Genomic DNA, 17,084 nt, shown 5'->3' with positions numbered 1-17,084 from the left:
TATATATATATATGGCTTAAATACATATATATAACTTAATCTGAGTGGTTTAAACTGGTCTCCTTATAATATACTAGTCTCAGAAAACAGTGAAGACTCCAGAAATTAGTGGAAGCAGATTAGTAGACTTTGCAACAAAATCCACTGCCAGCCATGGGAGTTAAATATAGATGTACAATCCCTTTCTTATTTCAGAGTAGGGTATTATAGGAGTCCACACCTTTAACCTATTCATCAAATTTAAGAAACGTCACTTTTAGGGGTACCTGCGTGGCTGTCAGTCAAGTGTCTCACTTCAGCTCAGGTCATGATCTCAGGGTCCTGGGATCAAGCCCCATGTTGGGCTCCCCACTGAGTGGGGAGTCTGCTTCTCCCTTTCCCTCTGCCCCTCCCCCATTCCTGCTTGCGCACTCTCTCAAATAAATAAATAAAATCTTTAAAAAAAAAACTTAAGAAGCGGTCACTTTTAAAAAGTGATCAAATACCCGATCGAACAATGTTATTTCTATTTCTGTTTCAGTTCTTAAGACTGAAACAAAAAGCCTACTTTCCTCAGGCATCTCTAACATTTTATCATTTTTGTGCTAAATAAAAATGGAAAACAGGAAATATGTCAGCTATTTGGAAAAAAAAGCCAAAAAATGGAAAAAGTTGTATAATTATACAATTGTTATATATATATCATATTTATAAGTTTATATACTACAAATATGAAGTATAGTGCCATTGCCTAAGTTACTTATTTTATTTAATATAAAAAAGATAATCTAATAAATTTAGTTTTCTTAAAATATGAAGACTTCCGGAGAAATCAGAGGAAATATTCTTCAGAGTTTTGTTTTTAAACACTGAAAAGACTTTTTTTTTTTTTTGGAGGTGGGGAATAACCTGCAAAACTTGTTTGTTTGCTTTTCCTTGGACACTAGCCTTCATGTGCTTAAGCTCATTGAAATGAAGTGCTCATGTATGTGCTGCTTCTTTTTTTTCTAAGTGCTTCTTTTTTAATGATAATCCTGAGCTAGTGGAAAATAAGAATAAATAACCATTGCTCCATCTGAGAGCCTTTGGAGTCTCATGACTCTTGGATGCGACGATTTGCCCAAATGAAGAGAGAGAGAGGGCAGCCAGTCCCCTGGTGGAACACTCCGAATGTGGGGTCAAGCTCCATGTCACCTCAGAGTTCAGCAGTAATCACAGTGAAGGAACACAAGCCTTCACAATCACTACCCACACTTTGCAAACCCTTTAGTGCCACCTGGGAATCAATACTTCATTTGGATTGAACTAAGTGAAACTAGTTCAGTGTTTTGCCTATTCTTTATAAACTTTCCCTTGGATTCCATTCAGAGACCTTTCCTGAATCTCCTCTCTTTGGACAGGTGGAAAATTCTGGTGATCCCTGGCTCAAAGGTAGAAATTCACAGAATATATCATATTTTGAGTCTATTTACCTGGTCATGGCAACAACGTCAACTGTTGGCTTTGGAGATGTGGTAGCCAAGACATCCCTAGGACGGACCTTCATCATGTTTTTCACTCTGGGGAGTTTGGTGAAGAATATTTTTAATATCTTTGAATATAGCTACATAAAGCAAAAACATGTAGTTAATGGTGAGAAATAGAACGATATAGGTTTGAGAGTGAATGTTGCATTATTCAGAGTAGGTGTCAAATGAAAATGGAAAGATACTTAGAGCCAGTATTTTCCAAACTGCATCCCCTGGAGTGCATGACATAGTTGCTTGATGGCCAAAGATGAGGATGGCAGACGAAGGAGAGCAGACTTTCCTTATTTACTCTATATTGAATTGAGCAACCCTATATTCCTTTATCTTTGGCCATCAGACTAAAGTCTTTCTTCCAAAGAGGAAGAAGGGCGTTTGAGAGTTGATTTGAAGAAAATTATCTTCTTTCTAGACTAAATGAGTAAGCTCTCTCTGAACTAGCATTCTATTTCAGATATGTGAACAGCTGTACTTGGTTCAGGAGTATGTCATGGAGAAAGGAAACCTTTTCTTTTAGTGACTTTAATTTCAATCCCTTAAAAACCATTAACAGAATTCTCCACTCCACCTTGCTGATATTCCTCTGTCCATATTGTTACATCCCCTCATTATATTCATTTTTCCTGGACCCCTCTCTGTCCCACATGCTTTATTTTTTTCTAAGGCCTTAAGGAGTACTGAATCAAAGAGTCAGAAAGACAGTTAGATGTGACTAGGGGACAAAATGGGCAGGAAGGTTGCCTTACTGCTTGTCTTTGCTTTCATCATTTTGAATGCTGCAAAGCATTTTATTTGATTTAAACCAAATCCAAAGGTTGAAGTAAGAAAGAAAAATGGTCTGCCTTCTAAAAACAGTTCCATAGTCACACCCCTCCTAAGTAAGAGAAAGTTTTATGTACCTTCTTTCTCCTTAATAGCCTCAGAATTTTGGACTACCCTTGAAAATAAAGGCACCTAAGATTTTATTTGCTAATCATTTTAGATCCTATTTGCGAATTATGTCCCTGAAATGGTGGAACTTTTTGCTAACAAGAGGAAATATACCAGTTCCTATGAAGTAGTCAAAGGGAAAAAGTAAGTATGGCTTTCAAGTATAATTTCTACAGTTTGAGAGATCCTACTAGTCACATATCCCTTTCTAAATACCTATCGCCTGGCGTAGGTGAATATATTGGCAAGGCCCTTCATTCAGCTAAGAGGGTTGTGCTAACATAAATACTATAAGAAGATATTTGCTATTTAATAATCACTGCTACGTAGATGCTTAGCCCTTAGTAAATCAACTAAAGTGACAGATAATGTTGTCATTCCCTGTCAAATATTGATTGGGGCCATATTTCTACATCTCTTATCACTAACTCTTCTCTTAATCTATTACCAACTGTCATATTCATTTTAATCATGTGGTTAACTTATGGCTAACTTCACATAATGGATCAAATTAAAGCCACTAAAATAATGACTTCAATTCTGTTGTCTTAGCCAAAATGTCCCTGTGCCACATGGGGTCTAATTCACGGGCAGAGGTTTGCTAGCGGGAAGAGCAATTTCCACATCTTCTACAACACTTCGTAGATCACCTGTTTTGTCCATGTCACAGCCACCTGTTCTAGAAGGGAAACAGTTGGCGTTGTTTTTTTACCCTATTTCTCTGTGATGTGTTACTTCAGTTTCTATTATGGTTTTCACATCTAAGAAGGAGAGAATGGATTGGAGATCTTAAATTTGAAGCGGTTCGTTTTTATTTAGTCTCCATCTGCTCTAGAGGAAATAGGTACAGTGAAGAGAAGCTCTCTTGGAGTGGTCTCAGCACAACTGGATGAAAACCAAGACTGACCTAGTAGTCTGAAGGGGAAAGTAAAAAATAAATATAATAATAATAATAATAATAATAATAATAAAATGAGTGAAAAATATTGAAAATAGTGAAATGAACTAGATAAGCCAAAGCCTGATCCAATTTATTACGGGAAAGAGATGCAGAACACATGCCAAAGTAGCCCAAAAGGTCTGGAAAATTTAAGGTTAAGTGAATGTACACTTGGTTTCCTTCAATGAGTAATAGAGGGAAAAATAGCTTCTTTGAATGCATGAAACCCGAGGAAAGTGACAGCTGTTTTTCACTGTAAAAGTTACGTGCATAGATTTTTGTACCTGTCCTAGATGTCTCTCCATTGGACTCACTTTTTTGTGGGGACAAGATAATTTTTGATGTGGAAGATAAACCAGAATAACCTAGAAAGTACTGCCATCTCTGCCATACTATTTGACTCTGAGAAAATCAGTGAACCATGCTGAGCCTCTGTTGTTGCTTTGAAAAAAGAGACAGATCAGCTAATCAGGAATCAGGTGAAAAAAATCAAGTGACTTAACACATGCACCAGTCCATTATAAATTATAATAACTATGAAAAACATAGCGATTATGGTAGTTATTATTGTATTCCTGAAAAGCTATGTGTAATTCATATGTTTGGATTCATACCCAACATGGGATGAATTAGGACTACAGAAGTTTGTTGTCTCTTCTCTTTATTGGAAATGCAATCTTCAGTGTTTCTATTTTTAAGATCTGGGTAATTCAAATACCAGATTGATTTAAAGCTAAGTTTAAGCAAATTGTCCATCTCTAAATCTTGACAGGAAGATACTTCTGTTCCTCAGATGATCCACCTCACCTAGTCTTGCTCCCTAGGTTCATCGTGGTCTGTGGAAACATTACAGTTGACAGTGTGACTGCTTTCCTGAGGAATTTTCTCCGCCATAAGTCAGGGCAAATCAATATCGAGATTGTTTTTCTGGGAGAGTAAGTATGGTTCATGGGTTCTAAATTAATCCTTGAAATATGCGTGCATTTTTTAATGGAAGAAAATGACCCTTGCAATATTCATAGAAAAATTAGGAAATAATAATAATTAAAAGAAAAGGCAATCTTAAAAACCAGAGTTAATCTGAGAGAATATTTTCGAATATATCTTGCCTGATATTTTTCTGTATATGTCCTAACACTGTTTGAAAGAGTTCCCATCATTTAGGAAAGTATTCCATATTTATTATTATTACATACGACCATCATTGTGTGCACAAGTCTGGTAGACTTTATACTTGTTATTCTGTTAATTCTCAGAATTGGAAGTGTGAGTTCAAACAGATGCAGAAAGGATTGTTATTGATGAAGTTTTTGTTCTACGAAGCTTACATTTCCGCAGGTAGGGTCCAGGTCAACTATTTGGTGAAAATGCATACTTAGTACAAAAAGATTTTTAAATAGACAAAATGGTTTCCTCGTTTTATTTTACAATTTTGGTTCATAGTGAGATTGAACAATTTTTATATGTTTTGATGGTTTCCTTTTTGCTTTTTCTTCCTACAATTTTGTTTCCTAGTGAGACTGAACAATTTTTGTATGTTTGACAGTTTTTTGATGAATGAAGGAATTTGTCTTTTCATTCCTGTCTGCTCCTTGAGGATGGTCATCTGTTGCTTTACTGACTTCTAAGCAGTCTTAATATATTTTGATACTAGCCTTTTTGTGTCGCGTGTTGTAAATATTTCTCTCTCTTTGCTTTTGTCTGTGTGTGTGTGCACATGCTTTTATTTTAATACAGAGCATTGGATTTACATGCACTATAATCCATCAACTCTTTCATTTTGGCATCTGGCTTTTGTGGCATTTTTTGGCCTCTCTCTTCTAGAATTAAGCAAATATTCCTCTGGCGTTTTTATGTTTTCATATTGAATTATTTTATATTTAAGCTGTCTGGAATTGATTTTGTGAAAAGTGTGGTGAGCTAGCTTCTTCATTTTGTCTAAAAGGCTCATCAGTCATCCACACGTCGCTAAATAAGTCAGACGTATTCGAAATGACATTTTGATCTTATACAGCCTTGTATACAGGGTCACTTCAACCTTCACCCATTTTATAGTTAACACTTTGTACGTTTTAGATTAGGGCATGCCCAGTCCACTGTAACTTAGGCTCTCATGTAGGAGATGACAGGCATTTTGAACTCCTTCTTGGTGCTGTCGATGGACAGCCAACAGTTCTGTTTCACTATCGTCGCATGCCCGTCTTCTCCATAATTTGTATATTACTTGAATCCTTATTTTAAAAAATAGTAAAAAAAAAGAGCAAAAAAAAAAGTGCTAAAATTTTCATAAGGGGCTAATAATTATAATCCAGTCGAGACAAAAAGGAAATCATTAGATGTATTTACTGCTGTATTTTCATGAACTAATGTAGGTTATTATAGGTACTTGTCCAGAGAATGAATGAAATTTTTTAAATGATATAAAATTCATCTAGAATTTTTCCAATTACCTATAATTTCTGATGACTCTAAAATTTATGTCCTCTGCCAGACATTCTCTGTGGCTCTGTATTCACAAACTAATTGCTTACTGGATATTTCCATTCCAGTGTTTCAAAGGCCCCTCAGATTTAACATTTTCAAAAGTAAACTCATGATCTTATGTCCCTCTCTCCAGCTAACAAGGCAAATAAAAAAGTATATAAAGGAAGGAAAGCAAACCTCATTTTCTATCTCAGTAAATGGGATGTTATCAGTGTAGTTCCTTAAAACAGAAAATGAAGCATTGTGTTTGCTACTCCTCTCCCTCAAATCCTATGTACACTTTCATCAATATCGTCAATTTTGTCTCCTTAATAAATACTAATTCTGTTTCTACCACTTCATCTTCACTATCACAACCCTATTCAAAGTTAAGATTTTATCTCTCCTTAGTTTCTAGAAAGGCCACTTTATTGATTTGTGCTTGTTTCTCAGAAGCTCTTCTCCTACTGTTATATGATCAATTTATTTTTACCCTTCAGCACTCAGAGAGTCTCCCCACACCCCCAATTCAAGCTCTAAACTAGTGTCTTCTAATCCTTCTTTCTCACTGCTCCATTATATTTCCTTTAAAACAATGATCATGATCTGCAATTATGGTAGATTTTTCTTTAACATAACTATTAACATTTCCTCCCCTGGCTGTATATTCATATCGCTCCTCTCAATAAAAGGTGGACTCTCCTCCTCTTCCCCTTTGAATCTGCGCTGGCCCATGACTTGATTTGATAAATTGAATGCCACAGAGGTGACACTTTGCTGGTTGCAGGCCTAGCCTTTAAGAAGATCAATAGTTTCAACTTTCACTGTCTTGGAGTGTAAAGAGTCAGAGTAGCTCGCTGGGGAGAAGGTCCGACTAGCTGTCAGCTGCTCCAGTCACATAAGTGAAATAATAGTCATGCGGGTAAAGTCATTTTGGACATTCCAGCTCTCAGTCAAGCTCCCTGATGAATGTACCCCAATGAATGGCCACAGTCAACACGGTATGGAACAGAAGAATTGCCTTGCTGAGACAGCCAACCCACAAAGTCTTGAGAAATAATATATTGTTGTTGTTTTAGATCAGTAAGTTCCAGAACGGTTTGTTCTGTGGAAAGGGATAATTGATACAAAATGTGGTCCTGGAAGTGGGCTGCTATCATAACAAAAGCCAAAATGTGGCTTTCTCCTTGGAACGGGTGGTAGGCAGAGGCTAGATCCTGGATTGCATGGAGACTCTTACTAGAGGCTGGAAAAACAGTGAAGAACACTGCCATCGGGTATGGAAAGAACAGCACAATTTTGGTAACAATGTCCCGCAAAATAACATGATAGATAGGAAATGTACCGAGTAAGAATGCGAGGGTGGCTAAGAAAATTTCCTGAAAGAATGTTAGGTGTCATTTGCTTTAAGTATAATCATGTATGATGGGATATTGTAAGAAAATGGAGGTAAAAAAGAAACTCTTTAGTTTTTAAGAACTTAAAGAAAATATAGAAGGCTCAGAACAGTCTCTCCAGCTGGCCAAAACATGTCGGAGGTAAATTACCTCAAGGGGAAAAAATCAAATCCAGGGTACTATAAAATGTGACCTCAAGGTCAAAGGGTAGGATCTAATCAAGGATGCAGCTGTAAGATCCTTTGTTAAGACCTCAGAAAAATTTAAGGTGGCGACTTGCAGATGCTCCTTTTAGGCAGGCAAAGGGCTTCGAAGAAGCTGAAGGACATTCTTCCCAGAATTCTGACTTTCTCAAAGTAGAGATCTGTCTCCAAAGGAATCCAGAAAATACGAGTTGGGGGGCATGAACTTGAATAACACTCACAGAAGGTCATCAGTGCTTTAAAGAAAATTTTACTGCGAAATTAACTGTCAGCTTGGAGTAAAAGGGACAGAGAGGCTTCACAATGGAAACAAATGCCTCTTGGCCCCCAACCCAGCATAGGCAGGAATTAGGCTGAGAAAGCTACTCAGGGACAAACCTGGGCCATTTATTAGGAAAACAGAAGATGACTCATAGGGTCAGAGGGCAGAGATAAGAATTGAGAAAAACAATGGATTGGCTCATGAGAGCAGTACTGGGCCCTAATCAAAAACATGCTCTGCCCTCTGAGTCAGGGGGCATAATATGTGCTCAGATAGATTTCACAGTTTCAGTGGACCAGTGATTTCTATGTGCCATCCATTACCACCACAGCGTCTTTTGGTTGGGAGTGTCTGTTGCAGTTTTCCTATCCCTGCCTCATCTCGGTATGCTGGGTGTTGAGCTGGAGACGACTTGTCTACCTAGGTCATAGGTCATCAGATGAGGAGAAGCTGTGCCTGAGGAGCCCCATCCACATCTAGACTTGACGTAGATGACAAGATCCAGGACTTTAAGCTGATGCTTTAACGAGATAAAACTTTGGGAAAGAAAGAATATTTTGTACAGGGGAGGGATGTGAATTCTTGTGGTAGATTGTTTTTAGAAGATGACTGCCAGGATTCCTCCCAGTTGTTGACACATATTCTACTCCAACAAAAGTAGAGTCTGTTCTCCCTTCTGTTGAAACTGGACTGCCTCTTGACTCATTTTAACCAATAAAGTATACATGACTGGCTGGGCCAGTTATGGGCCCAGCCCTCAAGAGGTCTGGCAGCTTCTGCTTCTAGTCTCTTGGAGCCCTGAAGCACTGTAGAAGAAGTTCACCTACTCTGATGGAGAGGAGGCCCAACTGGGTGCCAGCTCCTTCAGCTAGCCCAGTTGAGGCAATAGACATATAGGTGATGCTATCTTGGATGTCCTAGCCCACTAAAGCTCTCAGCTAAACGCAGACATAGGAGTGACTCCAGCAAAACCACAGGGAGCAGAAAAGTCACCCATCCGAGCCGAATCAAACCAAAGAATTTCAAGAAATAATAATTTGTTATTTCAAGCCACAAAGATATTGCAAAATTTTAAGGAAAAATAGATAACTGATAGAGAAATTGTTACTTTCCTTTCTTTGGTTACCTGTTATTTAAGAAAAAAAATTCCAAGATATTATGATATAAATTGTCATAAAGATGAACTATTAATTTATATTCCTGTATATCAGGGTACTTAGTGGCATGCAACAAAAACTACTTATGGCTAAAATTAAGCAGAAAGAAATGTATAAATAGATGTTATGTAGCCCTCAAAACTTCCAGAAGAGTCAGATAACTAGGCTTAGAGAATATACAACATAAAACAGTAATAATGTGATATTTATTTTATGTATGTTTATATTTCCAGGTACTTGATTTTTTCTGATATTATTGGAAATACTGTCTCATTAGTTACTTTTTCTAGTTGTTTGCTTTTGGTATAAAACACAGAATTGACCTTTGCATATTAATCTTCTATCTATCTATATTACTAAATTTCTACATTACTTAAATCTTTTTTTGTAGTGTTGTTAGGGGTTTCTATGTAAATAACAGCTTCAAATAAAGACCGTTATTTTCTCCTTTCCAATCCTTCTATGTACAATTTATTTTATTTTCTTATTGTACTTGATGAGACATCAAATATAACATTAGCAAAAAAAGTGGCGATATTTTTTCTTTCTCATTTCAAAGAAAATTTTTCTAATATTTTGTCATTAAGGACATCCTTTATTTTAAAGATATTCCTTATTGGGTGAGGGGTATTTTCTTCTATACCTCATATACCATGAGCTGTGTTTCTTAACTGTGAAATATATTTTTATCACCATCTTTTCTGTATCGGAGATGACTCTATTTTTTTTTTTTACTTTAAATTTGTTATTGTGGTAAATTAATAGTTTTGGAATTATGGTTAGTTTGGTTTTGTAGTATTAGCTGAAAACTATTCCCTCCTTTTTATATCTTCGAAAGATGTTGTATAAAAAATGGGATGATTTGTTGCTTGAAAGTGTGGTAGAAGATACTGTAAAACCATTTAGAAGTGGTGGATTTAAATTTTTGTTTGGTGTTTGTGTGTGTTTTGTCTTCGTTTTGTTTGGAGAGATTTTAAATTATGGCTTCAATTTCTTTAATAGTCATAGGACCATACAGGCTTTATCTTTCCTCTAGAGTGAGTTCTGATAAGATACTTTTAGTAATTTGTTTTGTTTGAATTTTAAAAGCTGTTGCATTTAGTTATCTGTTGTGTTCTCTCACTCTTATTTTTTTTTAAAGATTTTATTTATTTATTTGACAGTGAGAGAGGGAACACAAGCAGGGGGTGTGGGAGAGGGAGAAGCAGGCTTCCCACTGAGCAGGGAGCCCCATGCGGGGCTCGATCCCAGAACGCTGGGATCATGACCTGAGCCAAAGGCAGACGCTTAACAACTGAGCCACCCAGGCGCCCCTTTCACTCTTATTTTTACCTCTACTTTTCCTGTAGGTATTTTATCTTCTTCATTCAGTATAATGAATTCAGTTCCCTGTATTTTTGTCTTCTCTCTCTCCCCATCAATTTTACTACAGCTTTGCCTATTGTATTAGTTTCTTATTGTTTGTTTGTTTTCAAAGATCTAGCTTTTAGTTTTATTGATCTTCTTTGTTTCATAATTTCTTTTCTATTTCATTCTTTGCACTCCTATTTTTGTTGTCTTTCTCCTTCTTATTTCTTTGGTTTTATTGCAATATTAATGTCCGAAGCCATACATTTCTTTGAAAGCATTGCATTTGTTGTATCCAAAGGCTTAGATGTTTAGTGTTTGCAACATGATTTATTTCTAAGAATTTTATAACTTCTGTTATAATTGCTTCTTAGCCCATGTGACTTTTAGCAGTCTATTTTTTTAAGAAATGAAGAATTTTTTGTTATTAACTTATAACTTAAAATGTGTTGTGATCAGAGACCATAATGTGTATGACAACTATTTTTTGTAGTATGTTGAGGCTTTCCTTATTGGTCAAGTAATTTATCACTTTGATAAATTGTGTGCTCTCAAAAACACAATTAGGAGTATTCACAATAGCCAAGGTATAGAAACAACCTAATTTAAGTATCTAGTAATGGATGAATATATAAAACATATATATACACACACAATACATATATGTTTATACATACATATATATATACCCATATAGATTTGTATACATGCATATATATATACAGATACATATGTATATATATATATACAATGGAATATTATTCAGCCTTAAAAAAGGAAATCCTGTTATTATGACAACATGGATGAATCTGGAGGGCATTATGCTAAGTAAAATAAGCCAGACAAAGAAAGACAAATATTGTGTGCTATCACTTATATCTGGAATCTTAAAAAAATAAAAGGCAAACTCGTAGAAGCAGAAAGTAGAACGGTGGTTGCTCGAAGCTGGGATACAGGGGGAGGACATAGACATGGGTTGGTAAAAGGGTACACATTTCTAGTTTTAAGATGAATAATTTCTGAGGATCTAATGTATAACATAGTGATTAAAACTAAAAACATTATATTGTGTAATTAAAATTTGCTAAGTGATCAGAACTTAAATGCTCTTACCCTGAAAGAAAGATAATGATGTGAAGTGATGGATGTGTAAATAAAGTTAATGGGAAGAAGCCTTTTACAGTATATGCAGGTACCAAATTATCACATGATACATTTTATCTATCTCTCCATTTTATTTGTCAATTATACCTCAATAAAGGGAAAAAAGAAAACAAAGGACTTAGAAACATCAAACGTGACAGTTTTTTTCTGTTTAATCGATCAAAAATTGAGAGAATAATTGTAAAATCTCATTGCATTGTCAGTTCATCAGTTTATCTCTCTAGTTTTGTCAACTTTTTCTTTATATGTTTAGAAGCTATTTCATTAAGTTCATCATTGTTTTAAAATGCCATATCTTTTTGAATAATTGAAATGTTTTTATCTTATCCTCCTTAGTAATTCCTTTTTTAAAATTTTCGGACATCAACCTGAGTTGCACTTTTTCATACCGTGGTGATTGACTAGGTCTGAGCTTCAGGCCCATGCCTGGAATAAGGCTAGTATGGATAAGTAAGGGAGGATGGATGTTTTCCTAGAGGAGATTAGGAGTTCTGTTATGGGCGTTAAATAAATATAACAACCCCTACACCAAATTCAGGCATCTTTTTACATCTTTGGTACTATATTTTTTGCCCAGGGTCCCTCCTTCCTTGGAATTAGAAACCATATTTAAGTGCAACATGGCCTTTACAACTTTTATTTCTGGATCTGCACTTAAGTGGGATGATCTGAGGCGGGTTGCGGTAAGAACTAGTTCTTTTTCTTCTAGTTTCCCTAAGCTGCAACAATTAAGATGATAAGATATATTGCTCTTTCAAAAGTATTACTCCGGATGCTTAAATTGGAAGAAAATAAGACTTCCTCAATTTAAAAAAGTGATCATAAAGGAAATGTAGTAATTGATCTCCAAGTCCTCCTTGACAGATATCAAGCGGAACTCACCGTTTACCTATATTTACATTTTTTTATTTCATGAAATTCTCTATTTATCTAATGCAGTGTTATTTTATCAGTCTAAGAAATCTGAAAAAGTTTTGGATAGCAAAAGTGTGTTTAATCTTATCATCCAAGTAGGATCATTACCAGATGACAGATTTCCCAACTTTTTCTAAACACACTGATATGCCGTCTGATAGAAGAAACATGAAGGAAAATAGCAGAAATCTCATTAAGGCTGGAAGAAAAATAATGAGCAAAGTCCAGCCATCTAGACAGCTTTCAAATAAGATCAAAGCCAGCTTCTCCCCATGTTTTAGGTTTCACAGAATCATATAAACCAAGGGCTGCAGTTTTTAGAATCAGAGATCTATAGAGTTAACATAAAGAATTGAAATAGAAAATGACAGACTCGAATAAGCTTTCTCTTTCCCACAAGTTGGTATTACAAGAGCCACTTCAATAGTTTTCTAGACCTTTAAGATTCAGAATCCCCAAATATTGAATGCTTACTTTGGGCCAGGCATACTTCCAGTTCCCCCATTCTTTGCTGTCCTGAAAGGGACATAAATATACAGACAGTTGCTTAAAATCTTGGTTTTGGACAATAGGAAAAATGCAAGTATGCACTTTCCCCATTTTAAAGCAGTCTTGCATCTTTGTTAGAGACCCTATGCACAGATCTGTCTGCTGCAGCACTTCCAGCCCTTACAGCGTCTGTAGGACTCTGATCCTGATGTAAAGACATCCTTATCACAACTTCTTCCCAAGAGTGTTCTCTTTCTTATGGGAAATTTTATGATGAAACCATAGGAAAACCCACAGGGGGAACAGTAGAGCATTTCCCATGTAATTAACAAGACAGCTGCTGTTTAATCTTGAAGAATAGGTGGAATCTGCAGAAGCATGCCTGATTATAGCCAACCCTTTGTGCAGTGATTCGCAAGCTGAAGACACTTCAAACATTATGAGGTAAGAAGCTGGCACATTGTTTTATATGCTTCACTGCTGATTTTATTTCCACCTCTTTTAAAATAAAGCCTAGTGCAATGGACTAAAGAGGAGAAGATATCATCTGTCACAGCACTAGGTTCATCATATTCCAGGTTTCTGCCTTTTTTTTTTTCTCTCCCAGAGGCTGTGAAGATGTAGGAATAAGGAAGTAAAAAATAAAGTATTCTGAGTATCTCTGTGCTTCTTCACATACTTTCCTAAAGTTTCATATGGATAATAACTATTTAAATTGAAAAAGCAAGCATACAAATAACTGATCACTGTTCAGATAACACCATTATAAATAACATCTTTAACCCACCAAAAATAAAGATGCCATTTGTGATTGGTCAGCCCTGTTAGTAGACTTTACTTCTTGGGGTTTTTCTCCAGTAGTTCTGCTGAAATATTGGGTATCATTTGGTATAATGTGCTTGTGATTATTGGCAAGTATCTTCAAGATGACTAGAATTGGTGTTGACCACCTTTAACTATGGGCTATCTATAAGCAGGAACTTGACTTGTAGTAATAGCTTCATTATGATAGCAATGGTATTGTGCCTAACCCAGATGAACTCCTGGTCCCCAGAGCGTAATAAACATACATAGCTGAAGGTGATTCTACAAATAGCAAGAAACAGTTGAGAACATATGCTGTGCATAATACAGTGTGTATGAGATAAACCTTAGTTTCTTAATATGTATAATGAGAAAGTTGAATAAGATAGTCTATGAGCTATGAGTCTATGAGTCATGTTATAGACAGAAATTCAATCTCTGTTTTTTCCTGTAATTAATGTGTTTGAGTCTGAAGGCTAAAATACATGAAACTGTCTATTTCATCCTCAAGAATTGGTTCCAGAAGACCACAGTCTCCTAGTACTAAGAGCTGACCTTTTCATTCATTTCATTCACTAAATCACTAAAACAACAGCACTGTTTACTGTGTATGCTATTAAACAGAACATTTTTAGAAAACAATATGACAGTGAATTTTATGTGTTGTTTTATTAAGCTTACCCACATCAATTTAATTATTAATTTAATTCTTAATTTAATTATATTGCAAAGCCATTGGATATAGCACATCACTGATGAGTGTATTTGTTATTTATGTAGGGTTCTCTCTATCAAGAACTATTACCCTAATACCAGAGTCATCATACAGATACTTCAATCCCATAACAAGGTATGATAACATTCTAGTCTATCTATTATCCTCCTCTTTTAGTCTATGGAGTTAAATGACTTATTTCATCTAAGTAGTAGAACTTATTAATTGCTATAATTAATAGACCTATAGGTCTACACGCAAAAAGGTTTTTCCAGTTACAGGTGAAATTTGGAGTATCATTAAGATTGTTAATCACTTCGGGTATCCTGGGTGTCTCAGTTGGTCGAGCATCCAACTCTTAGTTAAAGCTCAGGACGTGATCTCAGGGTCCTGGGATTGAGACCCACATCAGGCTCCATGCCCAGCAGGGAGTCTGCTTGAGGATTCTCTCACTCTCCCCTTGCCCCTCCCCCTGCTCTTGTTCTCTCTCTCTCAAATAAATAAATAAATCTTTTAGAAAAGATTGTTAATCACTTAAAAATGTAAATTTGTAAAGAAGTATAGTTTCATATTTTAAGACCTGCTGCCTGAGAGTCTAACTTCCAATCCACCTGAATCTAGGTGCTGAGATCCTTTCCTTTGGGACGTTGACAGCTCTGGGCATACCCTCAGCTACTGGGTGTCCCTAAAAATGAATTAGGCTGATTTGACAATCACAAAGGTTTGAGAGAGAACCAGAAGCTATGGCAGGGATATACAGTAAGGTTCAACTCCTACACAAGGCCATTTCTTCAAAACTGGGTGAGGTGGCTGTTTTAGCTAATGCAGAACTTCAGGGGAAATGAAGGGAGAGAGGAATATATTCTAAATGAAAGAATAAGATAAGACCTCAGAAAAAGACCTTAATGAAACAGAGATGAATGACTTACCTAACAGAGAGTTCGAAACAGTCATAAAGATGCTCGCTGAGCTAGGGTGAAGAATGGATGAAGAAAGTGAGAATTTCAACAAAGAGATGGAATATGTAAGAAAGTACCAAATAGAAATCACGGAGCTGAGGAATTTAATAACTGAACCAAAAAATGCAATAGAGGGGTTCAACAGCAGACTAGATGCAGCAGAAGAATGAGCAAACTTGAGGACAGGGTAGTGGAACACACCTAATCAGAGCAGCAAAAGGAAAAAAGAATGAAATAAGTGGCGATCGCTTAAGGGACAATGTCAATTGCATTACAGGGGTCCCAGAAAGAGAAAATGAAAGGGGCAAAAAACGTATGTGAAGAAAGAGTAACTGAATACTTCCCTAACCTGGGGAAGAAAACAGTCATCCACATCCAGGAAGCAGAGAGAATTGCAAATAAGATGAAGTAAAAAGACCCATACTAAGGCTCGTAAAGTATCAAAAGTTAAAGACAAGGAGAGAATCTTAAAGTCAGCAAGAGAAGAACAACATTTGATCCACTGTGGGACGCCTGGTGGCTCAGTTGGTTAAGCATCTGTCTTGGCTCAGGTCATAATCCTGGGGCCCTGGGATGAGAGTCATTGGGCTCTCTGCTCAGCGGGGAACCTGCTTCTCCCTCTCACTCTACCTGCCTCTCCCCCTGCTTGTGCTCTCTCTGTCAAATAAATAAAATCTTAAAAAAAAAAAAAAAAAAAGGAAACCACTGTAAGACTACCAGCAGATCTTTTAGCAAAAACCAGAAGGGAGTGACCCAATCTATTCAAAGTACTGAAAGAAATAAAAAAGACTGCCAACCCTGAATATTCTATCTTGCAGTGTTGTCATGCAGAATGAAAGAAGAGAGTTTTCCATACAAACAAGTCTAGAGGAGTTCATCATGACTAGGACTACTTTACAAGAAATGTTAGAGAAACTTCTTAAAACGGAAAGGAAAGAGCCACAATTACTAACAGGAAAAGATACGAAAGTATACGTCACAATGGCAAAGGCAAATATGTTGTAAAATTCAGAATAAACTAATGTTCTAAAGATGGATTAATCACTCATGAAGCTAGTATGAAGGTTAAAAGACAAAAGCAGTAAAAGTAACTATAACTGTGACTCCTAGAGCTGCACAAGGCCAGAAGCTATAAATTGTGATATCAAAAATAAAATGTGGGAGGGGGAGTAAAAATGTAGTTTTAGAATGTGATCAAACTTAAGTATAGATTGTTATAAAAATGAGTTATATAAACCCCATAGTAACCAAAAAGGAAAAACCTATAGGAGATACACAACAAATGAAGAGAAAGAACTCTAAGATCTACACAAAATCAGATCACAAAGGAAGAGAGCAGGAGAAGAAGAAAGGAACAGAGGATTTACAAAACAGCCAGAAAAAAATAAACAAATGACAATAGGTACATACCTATCAATAATTATTTTAAATATAGATAGACTAAATTCTCCATTTAGATTTAAAGAAAAAGATATATATATATATGTATATATATATATATATATATATACATATATACATATATATAATAAAATATATGATGTAAATATAATGGAGTTTTGTTCAGCCATAAAAAAGAAGGCATTTCTGCATTTGCTACAGTATGGATGGGCCTTGAGGGAATTATGCTAAGTGTAATAAATCAGAGAAAGACAAATACCATGTGATTTCCCTCATACATGATACCTTAAAAGTTAAAAAAAAAACAACCCGAAACATACAAATACAACAGATCAGTGATTGCCAGAGGTGGGGGTGATGGGGGGGGGGTGAAATGAGTGAAGGGGATCAAAGAGAGCAAACTTATGTTTATAAAATAAATAAGTCATGGTAA

At 36.0% G+C, this 17,084-nt stretch overlaps 1 protein-coding gene across 1 annotated transcript in view; it reads left to right on the top strand.

Moving 5' to 3' along the window:
• KCNU1 (potassium calcium-activated channel subfamily U member 1) overlaps positions 1 to 17,084 on the top strand; it is a 143,743-nt gene that overhangs the window by 30,880 nt on the left and 95,779 nt on the right. The window contains exons 8-13 of the mRNA XM_008686625.1: positions 1,380 to 1,550; positions 2,488 to 2,579; positions 4,200 to 4,310; positions 11,946 to 12,051; positions 13,134 to 13,216; positions 14,357 to 14,426. Coding sequence (XP_008684847.1) covers positions 1,380 to 1,550; positions 2,488 to 2,579; positions 4,200 to 4,310; positions 11,946 to 12,051; positions 13,134 to 13,216; positions 14,357 to 14,426 — 633 coding nt within the window. The remainder of the gene's footprint in view (positions 1 to 1,379; positions 1,551 to 2,487; positions 2,580 to 4,199; positions 4,311 to 11,945; positions 12,052 to 13,133; positions 13,217 to 14,356; positions 14,427 to 17,084) is intronic.

The sequence above is a fragment of the Ursus maritimus genome, unplaced genomic scaffold, assembly GCF_017311325.1.
Source record: "Ursus maritimus isolate PB19 unplaced genomic scaffold, ASM1731132v1 scaffold_28, whole genome shotgun sequence".
Classification (NCBI taxonomy): domain Eukaryota; kingdom Metazoa; phylum Chordata; class Mammalia; order Carnivora; family Ursidae; genus Ursus; species Ursus maritimus.
The sequence above is the reverse complement of the archived record's forward strand: the minus strand, read 5'-3'. Positions and strand labels throughout refer to the sequence as shown.